Source organism: Pteropus medius, unplaced genomic scaffold (assembly GCF_902729225.1).
Source record: "Pteropus medius unplaced genomic scaffold, Ma_sr-lr_union100, whole genome shotgun sequence".
NCBI lineage: Eukaryota > Metazoa > Chordata > Mammalia > Chiroptera > Pteropodidae > Pteropus > Pteropus medius.
The window spans coordinates 32,310-45,446 of record NW_024346667.1 but is presented as its reverse complement, the minus strand read 5'-3'; the positions used below and the strand labels follow the sequence as shown (position 1 = coordinate 45,446).

The 13,137-nt window shown below is 43.9% G+C and overlaps 1 protein-coding gene across 1 annotated transcript in view; it reads left to right on the top strand.

The window, feature by feature from the left end:
• SLC7A11 (solute carrier family 7 member 11) overlaps positions 1–13,137 on the top strand; it is a 67,109-nt gene that overhangs the window by 47,036 nt on the left and 6,936 nt on the right. Inside the window, exons 7-11 of the mRNA XM_039875803.1 lie at positions 3,336–3,459; positions 5,318–5,421; positions 6,590–6,686; positions 8,236–8,385; positions 9,581–9,758. Coding sequence (XP_039731737.1) covers positions 3,336–3,459; positions 5,318–5,421; positions 6,590–6,686; positions 8,236–8,385; positions 9,581–9,758 — 653 coding nt within the window. The remainder of the gene's footprint in view (positions 1–3,335; positions 3,460–5,317; positions 5,422–6,589; positions 6,687–8,235; positions 8,386–9,580; positions 9,759–13,137) is intronic.

Sequence of the window (13,137 nt, the reverse complement as noted above, 5' to 3'; positions counted from 1 at the left end):
TAAGGATTAAGTAAGTAACTCTTTTCAATATGTTGCATTTTGTTAATCGTAACAAATATGCACAAATATCTGAGAAAGAGTAGAACTCACAAGTGGAATCATTTTTATTCGGCTTAAAGAGAGTGCTTTTGCTGCACTTTGGTTTCAGTGGATACCTCACCATCACTTGGAGGCTTTGAAATATCAGTGGCCTACCGGTTCCTTTAATTTCTTTTATTACCATGTGCCATTTGCTTTAATCTTGGGTTACTAACCATGCTTATCTGCCCTCTGCATCTAAAGCCTTCGGGAAGATTGCTCTGGCATGGCCTAATAGCTTTTATCAGCTCACCCAGTGGCGCTTAAGCTTTGACGCTTGAAACCCAGGAGCTAACCGCAAGGTGGCAAGCCTTTCTGAACAAGTCAACTGCTTTTCCTCTGCAAATGATTGCAGTTTATCTCGAGGCAGCCACGAACCCCTCTCCTCCTTCCCTTTGTCAAAGTGAAAGAGAATCTAAGGACAGCAGAGTGTGGCTATTTTGCCATCACCCTCCCCTCCCCTCACCCGCCAATTCCTAGGGCTTCATTTTACCTAGAGAGGATTTCCTGGGCATGCTATGGAGTGGCGCAAGGGGTTGACCCTCTTTCTCTTGTCATTATATTTTCAGATCTTTGATTCCCCCTCTGATATCTATATAGCATATTTGGCTGATAGTAAAGTTCTTAATAATCTAGTTCAGTTTATCTGACAAGAATGCTTAGTATACTTTTTTTCCTCCTTTTCTACCAAAGTTTTCTAGGGAAATTGAGTTAGCCGTTGTCGTATTTTAAATGAAGAAAGAAAACCTAATTCCTAAACGGTGAAACTATACATTACAGTTCATGTTACATAGAAAAAGTATACAAATCATGAAATAAGGTGTTTTCTCTCCTTTATGGTCGATGAAACTGCATATTCAGTGACTACATGAGAAATAATTCTTGATAAGAGCTTTCGCATAAACATTATATTCAGCAATTACGATTTCTCTGAAAACCAATAGCGTTTGAGGACCCACGTGCGAGAGAGAGCGCATACCCTTTAGCGGTGGCTAAAATGCTTCGACTTCAAGGTTGGATCGACCTGCAACTGAATTCTGCGTTTCCACTGTGTATCCTCGAACTGTTATTTAACCTAAGACTTCATTTCCCCGTATATAAAACGGTGACGATGTTTCCAACTGACAGGATTTTTCAAGGATAAAAAGAGGCAAAGGCGTAGAGTGTCTAATAAAACGTTGGGCGTATAGCAGACACCACACAAATGGCAGCAGATGCTGTTGCTGCTGTTTACAGCTGAGGGGAAAAAGGAAAACTAACCTGGGAACATATGTATATGTATACGTATACATACATGTATATATATATTGTAGGATCCCGTCTGCTCAGATCAATTTATAAAACCTTTCTTAAACCTCCCTCAGAAAGCCCATGATCTCCAGCTTGGAGACTGGCGGGAAGCGGGCTGGGAGCCCAGCCCAGCCCCGCTCTGAGAATTACGTGTCCTTGCTGTTTGGCAGCACGTGACATGACAAGACTCCCTGTTCCGGACAGGTTAGGTGACTTCACCGCACTTGACAGGAAGTCACCTCACTTTTTATTACTATGCCTTTTCATTTCTTAATCACGTCTTCATTTCATTTCTTAATATTATTCCTGCAAGGAACAGAGAGTCTCTGTCTCTCCCCCCAACCCCCAGAAAGAACTGAACACCCCATTTAGGGCTATTATAAAGCTGAAAAGATTCAAATTTAAAATAATACAGCGAGGGATTGAAAAGCTGCATATAGACCTTCACGTTTCTCTTCTTACCCTTTTGCATTTCCATATAACCTTTCTTTCAAAGAAACAGAATTCATCTTTAATCTGCCTTGTGCCATTCTCCCCTTTATAGTTAATTGGCCCAGTGATTTGCTTTGCTTAGATTTAGCATTTATCAGTCACAACTAGCAGTGCATGTTACGGTGTTCGCAGAAGATTCTGCGGGACGCCCCCTCCCCCGCCCCCTCCACACACACGCACGCACGCACGCACGCACGCACGAGAACATCTGCTCCTTCCACATCAGGACGCCAGGATTTAGAGGTCGACGCGTTTCCCCAGCCAGGCTTAAGGCTTTGGGGATCAGGGGAGTGTCAGGCTCCAAGCAGCATAATGAATGGCAGTTGCTGACTGGCTGGGTTTGCCTGTTCTCAGCAGGGGACAACGCTGTTCTGGGTAATGAGCTGGGACTCAGTGTGCCAAACACGCCCAGGCTGAGGAGCGAGTCAGGCTCTGCCTCCCTGCCCCCGCCTCACCCTTTATTTAAAAAAAAATTGCGTTCTGAACTGTATTTTCGTCTTGGAAGAAATCATATTGACGTCTTCATTCGTGCCACCCAGCAGGGTGCGAGGCTCCATGAAGGCTGATAAGCTCTATGGCTTAAAAAAAAAAAAAGAAACATCAGCCTTTCTGCGGGGAGCTGAGGGTTCGCTTTGCTTGAACCGGAAAGGGTCCGCCGAGGTGGTGACGTTAAGCGAGTGATGTGCGTGGGCAGCGGGGCACCGGACCAGTCGGGTCGGGACGTGTGGCGTCGGCGCCCCCCGGTCGCACGCACCTCGCAGCGCGTCGCCTCGCGTTTCATTGGATCCGCTGCGCCGTTGCTTCGATGGACGCTCAGGTCCCTGAGCTTCCTGGGAACTCTCAGCGGGGCCGTGGAAAGCGCAGCTGTGAGCACTGCTGCGCTTTCTGTGTTAAGTACAAAATTATTATTACCATCATTGAGAAAGGGAGATTCACCTGCTCTCACGCTTCCGAATGTGTGCATTTGTTTGCTGGTAAGGGAAGCTGCTGACGGGGAGGACATCCCGAATGTCAACGGCCTTCGTGGGGTGTAGCAGTAGGAAGGCGTAGAGGACGGTGGTTGTCCAAGAGGTCAGTGGCTTGGGTATAATTGCCCAAGAATGTTCTAGAAACGCAGAGCCTACCCAGTTAGAAACTCTGAGATGAGCCCGGCTGTCTGGGTTTTAACAAGCCTGCCAGGGATGCAGGATCCAGTTTGAGAAACACTGATGGAGGCCAAGAATGAGGTAGACCCTTCCGTTCTGGGGGTGGAGCAGCAGACAGGACAACTGAAGTGTCTGCCCCCATGGACCTTGTCACGTTACGAGGGAGCGTGGGGTGCTTCATCCCCACGCAGGTTCATACCTTCCCACCAGAGCCTGTAACTATCGTACATACCACTCGATTTTTGTGTTTGAATCAGCCTGTTATCTTCTTTGGTTTCAGAGAATGCCTAACAAAAGATGACTAACAAGCGATTCGTTTGTGCCTTTCAGAACTATCCCCCTCGCCATATGTATATCCATGGCCATCGTCACCATTGGCTATGTGCTCACAAACGTGGCCTACTTCACGACCATCAGTGCTGAGGAGCTCGGGCTCTTGGATGCAGTGGCGGTGGTAAGTCCGAGTTGGGGACAGGCCGGTTTGAATTTAGGTTAATGACTTTATAGTAGTCGCTCCCAGCAGAAAGCGTTTTGACATTCCGTAATCTTTTCCTGACCTGAATGATAATGAAGATTTAAAAACCTTAGAACACACTTTATTCATATTCCATTTAAGTGATATGGTTAAAATCCTATATGATTTCCCGATAGCGTTAATCGCATGTTACACATGTCCACACATACATGTTGAATACAAGGCGTTTTTCTTTTAACGTGTTTTTAAGGACAGGTGGAAAGTTACTGAATTTAAATGAATTCATTTTTGGTATGCAAATTGCAATTCTGTACTCTTTTTGTGAACTTTTAAAATGCCAACTTAAAATATTTTTCCCAAAGTACCATTTAAAAATTTCCAAGTGGGCCATATATATTTGCTTTTCCTCTTATATCCTTTTGAATATATTAGGATATGTGAGAATATTATTAATATTAAAGAATATTATTAATTTTAGGACATGCTGAGTTATTCAAAGTTAAACAAATGTCATTGCTATGGTAGTTCTCAGGATATTAAAGATGCAATATGCATTTTAACTCCCTAAGAAGTGGATACTCATAATTTTACAACACTTTCCAAGATTTATTTGACTTCAGGGCCATCTTCACTCCCAGCGGCCACGTTATGGGACTGTTATTCTGTGACAGATACTTGCATTTTGTATAAAAACTTCGCTAGTGAGAGAGCATCCATTCACGACCTCGTAACAATGAAGGGTGAACAAAATAATTCCCCATCACTAGATGTCAGTTCCTTTTAAAATAGTCACTATTACCTCATATCAGCAACATCCACAGGGAACAAATTATCTCGATTCACGCGAACCTATACGAGAGTTCTCTGTGTAAAAAAAAAAAAAAAGGCTTTGCGCATAGCCGCAAGTTCTCCCAGACACCCAAAGGTGCAGAGCTTACTGATGTCAGCCAGACAACTCATCTTACTAGACAAAGGGCGTAGTGTGGTCCATTAATTAATTGACAGCACCAGCTGCATCAAGGACTAAAGAATTGCACAGTTTTTTGTTTTGTCTCGTCTTTTGTTTTCATTTTTGTTTTTGTTTTTGAAACTGCATCCTTAATGCGAGGGCATGAAAAGAAATTTCGGAAGTCTTGTTTATCTTTTTTTTGTACTTTCTGTGGTTTGATTTCCTCGGATTCATATTTGGATCCTAGCCTTTTTATAGAAATCCATAGAAGAAATTGTCAGAGTCCCGAGATGCAGGGAGTGATCCAATAAACAGAGTTCACTGATGTGATTATTCTGGGCAAAAGATTTTCTGAACAGCTCATCGATATGATTTAAATGATTGAGTCATCAATTTTTTTTTTTTGCCACACTTTTATGTCATAACATTGAGATTGGAATATGAAACAAGTATCTGTCATTTTTCCTGGTGTACAGTTTGTGCCGCACTATCAAAATGCAGCTCTCCAGGCTCAAGAGAAGGTATCGTGCACAAAGGTTTCTGTGTCCAAAAGGAGAACTTCTGAAGTGAGCTTTTTCCATTTACCGGAATGATAGATTTTTGCCATAGTTGATGAAGATTCGGCCAATGGATTGCTGCTTTTTTGAAAGTAGGGAGAAGGTGCTTGTTTAAACCTTGGCCCATGATTTTGCAGCAAGCAATGCCACGGTACCTAATTTTGATTATTGTCTCCTGAGTCATTGTGACCCAAACCGAAGAGAAAGGCTAGAAAACAGACACGTATCACCAGGCTCATAGGAAATTAACAGGCTGAGTTTGGCCCAAGTCGTTTCATTTTATTCCACCTTCTGGCAGAGCATTAATTCGCTTCGTTCTGTCTTTCACCAGACCTTTTCCGAGCGGCTACTGGGCAATTTCTCATTAGCGGTTCCAATCTTTGTCGCCCTGTCCTGCTTTGGCTCCATGAACGGTGGCGTGTTTGCCGTCTCCAGGTGAGTGAGGTCAAACGTTGCCAGAAATACTTTTCTGTTTGTGAGATTGGATATGATAAGGGTAACTTTAAAAAGAAAGAGTGCGTCTCTATCTGTTGTTTTTAAAGGGGCACACGAGATTGAAGGCTTCGTCCAAGGATCAACAGCGTGTCTCATACTGCCCACTAGAGGGCGCTGCTCCTCTACGCATAGCCCAGTCTGAAGCTGGACAGGTGGCATTTTTTAATAGGATGTCTACAGAGTCTAACAACAGCATTTTATTTCTGGCGATAAAATCTTTTGTTTCTCTAAAGGTGACAAGAAAAAAAAAAGTAAAGTAAGAGACACCAGAAATCACCACCCACCATCTGTATCCCTTTTGTTTTGTTTGGTGAAAATTCCCTTTTATTTTAATATCAGGTTAAAACCCAATCAGATACATATGAACGTTCTATGGGTCATCACCCTCAAAGTGAAATAGCCAGTTATTTACCAGAGAGATGAGTTTATTCAGGAATAGCAGAGGGATTACAGTTCGGGACACGCAAACTGTGGCGAAACCGTAGGCGAGTCCAGGGGACGAAGGACAGGGGTTCACTTTCATAGAGGAGAGCGGGGCAGGGTGCTTCGGTGTGAAAGGCCTTTGGAGGAGAGCGAGAGTTCTGGGTTGTTGCTGGGAAAGGAGAAAATGTCTTTTCTCCAGCGGGGGCGGTCTACGAGGGAGTGCATAAGAGGTCCCCCTTCAGGCCTTCCAACGCCATTTTAAATGAGGCTTTCTCTATTCATTTTCAGTAATGGTAATAATTGATAGATAACTTGTACGTGTGTGTGATATTGTGTGTGTGTGTGTGTGTGTGTGATTGGATAGCATAGGATACACATACAATACGAGGAACCTGGAACTAAATTCACCATCAGCTATTTAGAAGTAGGGTAGAGCTCTGCCGAGTCCAGCGTCGCTGTTATTTCTCTTCAAAGAAGAATATAATATGTTGGCAGATTTTACCGAATTCAAAGTCAGGTTTCTCATGATGTTCTCTCCCTCATCTGAAAAGTGAAAGCTAGGTAATCATCTAAGAAATGTCAAACCATTTGGAATGAAAAAGATGCGTGCTTTTCTCTGAGATTTCTGGGGCTTTCCTTTCGATCAATGATACAGTCAACTCCACCCACATTTTTCTCCCATCAGGTTATTCTATGTTGCGTCTCGAGAGGGTCACCTTCCGGAAATCCTCTCCATGATCCATGTCCGCAAGCACACCCCTCTGCCAGCTGTCATTGTTTTGGTAATGCACCTTAACCAGCGTATCTAGATAGAACCTCGAATGGCGGGTTAGCGACGAGGATTTCAGACCAGACTTTAGATAGTGCTAGTGCTTCGCTTTCTCGAATTCTTTGCACCATTGGCTCTATGTGTATCTTAGTGGAGATAGGGGTGGGGAGGGGGGAGAGGGGCGTGGAGTGCAGGATGTTTTCCCCTGCTTCTCTTTATTCAATATTTCTGATGCATATTTGATGCTAGGGGGCAATAACTGGATCACTTTCTTTTTCACCCTTGTAGAAATTCTGAGGCCTAAGCGAAATGATTAGCTTGGCTGCTGTCATTGACATAGGGGGCCTCACAGAAAAGGATGCACAGTACTAAGTCTCGATTCTAATTCCTGAAAGTGGAGCCAAAAACTACAGTCCAAAATGTCTGAGAGATCTCATCTTGGCCCCTCGTAATGAAATGCACTCAGAATTATAGGAAAGATGAAATCCTAGACAATATGGTGATTCTGTGATTACAAGTGAGACATTTGAGAGCAACCCTAGAGAGAAGAAATAAAAGCACTAAGACTTAAATTTGAGCTGTAGAATTCTTTATGCAGAGAAGAATATCTATGAAATGTAGGATACAAAAGACTGTAAGGTGTAACAGTCCTCAAATACCCATTGGCAATGTTATATCGCTTTTACTTACCATTTTGTAACATTTTTCTCAAATGGAATCTGCTGTCAGGAGCACCATAGAATTCATTGAATTTTTTTTTCCGTGCATTTAATTTGTTTCAAAATGTTTCCTTGAGATTTTTTTTTTTTTTTTGTAAAGTATGCGAGCTCTCTGCGTGGAATCTGGAAGTTAAGCGTCACTTGTGGGAACAGAATGTATTATTCCGTGAAGAGGGCTTTCGTTTTACGCCTCGCTCTCAGTCATGCTGCCCTTGGCGTGTGCAGCTGCAGGGGCTTGCTACGCTCATCTCTGCCCTGCATTCTTTTCTGTGGTCTCAGGGTCACCCAGGGCCAGTGCACGGGGACCGCGAGAGTGGAGGAAGGAAAGGTCAATGTTTTGCATTCCAGGGATGACAGAGTCACCTAGAAGTGGCTATGTTTCATGTGTGTGCACAGCCAAGAGCTCATCAAACACCATTGGCAGAGCTTTCTGCAAACTTGCAAGTAGGGTGCATTTTTTATTGTTATGACGAGTTATTTACTAATCCTCTCCGTCTCTGGGGCTTCCCATTTTCCATCATCGAGGACGACTTTGAAAGCTCAGTCTCTTCTCTCAAATGCAAAAGCAACCAAAGACCAAACATCCGTATAAAATTCCTTCCGAATGAGTGGTAGTGACGATGGCCCTCTCTCGTTCTATTATGGGGATGTAAAGGGATTTTTAAGAGCAGAATATAGAAAGGAGGTTAGTCAGATATCGGTGTTAATCCCAGTGGTAGTCGATCAGTATAAATAACCCTTTGAAAAAGATAAGGGCGATGTGTAGTGAGTGATGTTCTCGTTCGTGATCACCTGTCTTCTCTTTCACTCACCGAGCGTGGTTTTTCCCCTCCCTCCCCGCAGCACCCTCTGACGATAATCATGCTCTTCTGTGGGGACCTCTACAGTCTTTTGAGTTTCCTCAGTTTTGCCAGGTGGCTTTTTATTGGGCTAGCAGTCGCCGGGCTGATTTATCTTCGCTACAAACGCCCAGATATGCATCGTCCTTTCAAGGTAACCTCAGCAGTCTTGATGGGTTTGCATGAATCTTTCTGCTAATATCTGGCCCTCCTTTTGTCATAAGCTGATGATGAGAAGCTGGGGCGGGGAGCAGCATCTCTGCCATAAATGTTTAGCACTTGCAGATACTGCCTTCGTATTGGATTGCTTTTAGCTTGGAAAAATAGTTCATTGCATTTTTTTTTTTGCATGAACTCAATATGTCTCATTTTTTGGAAGGCGGTGGTATCGAAGCAGGATGTTCGCTATGTTGATTTCTCGTGGATGTGCCCAATGACCTGTTAAGTCTGAAGTATGCAATACTTTGATCTGTCTATATGCTGGATAGTTGTGGGCAGCCATGCTGAGAAAGAGTAAGGCCGATACATGCGGAATCATCACTAATAAAAACTCTAGAAGAGATGTTGCTATACGAAATACACATTTTAAGTATTTTTAAAGGTTATGACTTATTATATTGCTCTTTTTCTACATTATACACTCCAGGGAAAGAGAAGATGTTTGAATTAACCACTTCATAGACGGCACATTTTCCTTTCGGGAGGGCTGGAGAACATGCTTCTCTCCGTCAGCCCACAATGTTTGCAGATTGATTTGACCTCACTCTTTATTTGCTTTTAAGAAATAACACAGATAATGTTGTCAGCCATGCTGTCAGAATTTGTTTCTAATTATAGTCATCACCTAGTGCTAGCAACATCCTTATTACTGGTTAGATAGGAATGAGCCTGTTGTGTTTCTGTGGGTTCTTATTGTGAACCTCCAACAGGAAATCAATACGCACTGAAAGAATTTAACACGTAACCAGCAGCCCATGGTCTTGGCTCTACATTAAAGTATATTCTAATCATGATTATCAAAGAGCTCGTCTATTAAAAATCAAAAACAGAAATCGTAGTGGTGCTTAACGAGTAAGATAATTCAAACCGGACGTCTCTAAGGAAGCACACTTATTTATCCTTAGGCTTTATTCTATCCAAAGACTTTTTTAAAAATTAAGGGAGTATGTTTAATACAGTCCCTGTGCCCCCATGAAAGAGGTTTTGCTAGTAAGGTAAGGTAGCGTGGTGCCCGTCACCTGGTCATGTGACCAAAGCGTATCACCCGATTTCCTGAGAACCGACGTTCTCACCTTCGACCGCAGCCCGTCTCTAACTATGTGATTTTTTCCCCCTGTGCTGTGTTTCAGGTGCCGCTGTTCATCCCAGCTTTGTTTTCCTTCACGTGTCTCTTCATGGTCGCCCTGTCCCTTTATTCAGATCCATTCAGTACAGGGATCGGCTTCATCATCACGCTGACCGGGGTCCCCGCCTACTATCTCTTTATCATATGGGACAAGAAACCCAAGTGGTTTAGAAGAGTGTCAGGTAAGCCTTTTAAGCAGCTTCAGGACCTTTCGAGAAGCCATGTGTAGAAAACTCATGGCTCATCTAGGGGTACATGCATGCCATGCACTTCTTAGAGTTCAAAAATGTAAGTGGGACAGTTACTAGTTTGAATAATTATTGCATTTTCATGAGAACTGGGAGGAGGAAAAGCAGAACGATGTTTAGGGTAAGGGGCTGGACCCTTTCAGAGCAGTTTTAGTCGGGCTGCCTAATCACGTCTTAGGAGAACAGCTTTCTTAGAGTTTTATTGGCAATTGTATAAACAGCCTAATCGCTCTCTGAATCCTTTACTAACCGAATTACTTTTATTCTGGGTTGAATGCAGTTTAGTGATTCTGTATCATAACCTACTACTTCATGACTGATATGAGTTTCGATGGGGAGTTAGGCAGAGACCTGAAAAGGTCTTAAATAGCATGATTGTAACGATACCCTATTTAATAGGCGTGGTGAATCTCAGGAGGGTTATAAGACCAGCAAGAACAAGGAAGAGAAGAATAGCAGCTCACATTTATCGTGTGTGAATTCTATGTGTGAGAAGTCACATGGTCTTATTTAATTTTTATAATGGCCTTCCGAGGTGGGGGCATTATCATCCCCATTTTGTGGATTTTGAGTTATGGCATGGGGGAATTCACGTCACTTGTTCCAAGTCATACAGACGTTTAGTAAAAGAGCTAGAATTCAAACTCGGGCAGTTTTGTGTTTGAGGAAAATCATCCTAGAGACAGGGAGGATGCACTAGAGGGGGTCGAGGCCGAGGACAGAGGCCCGAGGTGGGCGATTACCACAGTAATCGCGACAAGAAGCGAAGAGGGTCTGAACGCAGACGTTGTCAGCAGGGTCCAAGGGAAAGTGAAGGATGCGAAAGGAGAAAAACCCGCAGGGCTTGGCAACCAGGTGAACTGCAGGAGGAGAAAGCCTCGTAGCTGAGATCTGTGTGAGGTGGTGTCGTTCCCAGACTCACGTGGGGAACCCAGGACTTGGGGAGGGCGAGATTTTATTTTTGAGGGAACAGATTTTTAAACCATGGAGCTAGGATTCGAATCCACATCTACTGGACGTCAACATCCCTAATCTTTCGAGGTTGAGTACCTGGGGGAAGAGAGGGAGAGGTAAAAAAAAAAAAATACATCCAGAGAAGCAGATATGTCCTTGCTGCTGAGTTTGGTGAATTTAGAAAACAACTTTTGTGCTCATTCATTTAAACTTACTTACTTTACTCTAGTTAATTTTTAAAAGTTCAGTAAAAAATTGAGGGAGATTTCTGGTAAAATTGTGAATAATGTCACTGTTTCTAAACAAACAAACAAACAAACAAACACAAAAAAAACTTGATGTACTTGTTGAATGTTTAGTATGTGACACAAACTCATTTAGAAGCCAGTCATTTAAAACAGAATTTTTCTACTACTGTTCTTTATTAGCTTTCAATCGGTATTTGTTATCTTTGGCTTTGCATGTGCTATTTATACTCAAATATATATATATATTTTTTTCTTCCTGGTACCACTGTTCTCTGAAGAAGCGTTTCTATAAGTTCCTATAAAAGTTCAGTATTTAAACCAAGCACAGGCAGACTGATTGCCTAGCAGGGTATTTAATCTCTGTTTTCTGTTAGATCACGTTAGTTTTCTGTAGAAGATTTTTAGTCAGGTTTTCTCAGTTGTAGGAAATAAAATTCTGAAAAAAAGAAAGTGTCGTTACATGCTATTTACCATTAGGATCGCTTTCCTCATGACCAATGTCAGGACAGGTGAACGCTCAGCGCTAGGGGATCTGTGTTTTCTCTCAGGTGCCGGCTAGAGGCAGGTGAAACCCCCGAGCATCGCGGAAAACCGAGGGGACGTAGCTCGAAGGAGTTGGCCTCCCTCGCGTGGGGCCCAGAGAGAAGGGAGGGTGACGAAGGTGCAGGTCCCTTGTTTGCTCCCCCTTCGCAGCCGCCCTGTCCCTCCTGTCCGGAGTCAGCCGACTGTAAGCTGCTCCCCTTTTGCCACCGGGTGCTGTTTCTTCATCACGGCATCGTTACGCCCACTGTCTACGCTTGGTCTTTCTTTGACGCGTTTCCCTCCTCGTGCCGTTTTGAAGTGTTTGCTTAGTTTTCCGTCTCTCATGATGTTTTGAGCATCTCCAAGGATTCTAGATTGAGGGTTGGCCATTTGTGAAAGTGGCAGCGATGTGGTAGTCTCGTCATGGTTCCTGGGTTCTTAAAAAGTGCCATTCAGGCTTACCAAGGAGCGTGGCAGTTCTGCCTTTAAGCCGCGATCATTGTCACCCTTTATATTTATAGCTGCCCTTGAAAGCGAGTAGCGAAAAGCAACACTCCTCGGTAATTTGGTTTGGTTTTTCTCTTAGGAAGCATTTTTGTAGGAAAATTTAAAAAAAAAAAGAAATCATGGTATTTATTGCTGTAATAGCAAGTATTTTCCTAGTCTTTGGCCGAAACAAAACACTCACCACAGACGCACAAAACAGCAGAGTCCTTGGCACCCCTCGTCTTTCCCCGCAACCAGCTCTGTGTGTCGGGAGAGAGAAACTCTGTGTGAACCAGGAGGCCAGGGAGCCTCCGCGTGGAGCAGCTGGTTCAGGGAGGTGATGTCAGATCGTCCTGTTGGGTAGCATTCTTTAGCCTTTATGCTCTCGTTTATTTTCACCCTAATATACATGAGCAGATGAGCCCTGCGAAACGATGGTTCATCAAAACACAGCTAGGGAGCTTCCAAAAAAAAGAAAAAAGAAAGAAAAAATCCAGGCAGCCGAACAGCATTCAGAAAACAGGGACAGGCCGCTCGGCGCAGAGCCAGGGAACGTTCCTGACCAGAGAGGTGTGAGGATGTGCGATTTCCAGAGATTCGATGAATCCCTCTGGCCACAGGAGGCCAGTATTGAACCACATTTTGTTCGCTAGCATTGGCTCCTGTGCAGAGAACGGGCTCTTGGGGGAAGAGTCAGATGCACAGAAAGCTTTTTCCTGTCGTCTGTGACAGAGTAGTTAATTCTCCTGGCTGTTTATTTACTTAATTATTGATGGAAACGTGAGCTTCTCTCCCAAGGAAAAGGGGGCAGATGCCCCACCGACATATCAGATACGTGGAGATTCCTGGACCGGGCGAACCCCGGCCAGGCTGGCAGCAGCCGCTTTTCTTGACTGCCGCTACTTACCAGCCCGACCCCGTCGCAGCAGAGAGTGAGTGAGGTTACTGGAAGGCGGCCCCTCCTGCTCAGGGTGAGAGATGAAGGACAACTGTATTTAAACAAAATCTGAGACTCTGAAGGCTCTCTCACCGGCCAGCATCAGCAGAATGACTGGTTCGTCTTTGCGGACGGGGCCTTTGCAGTTCCAGAGTCCTAGAAGCAT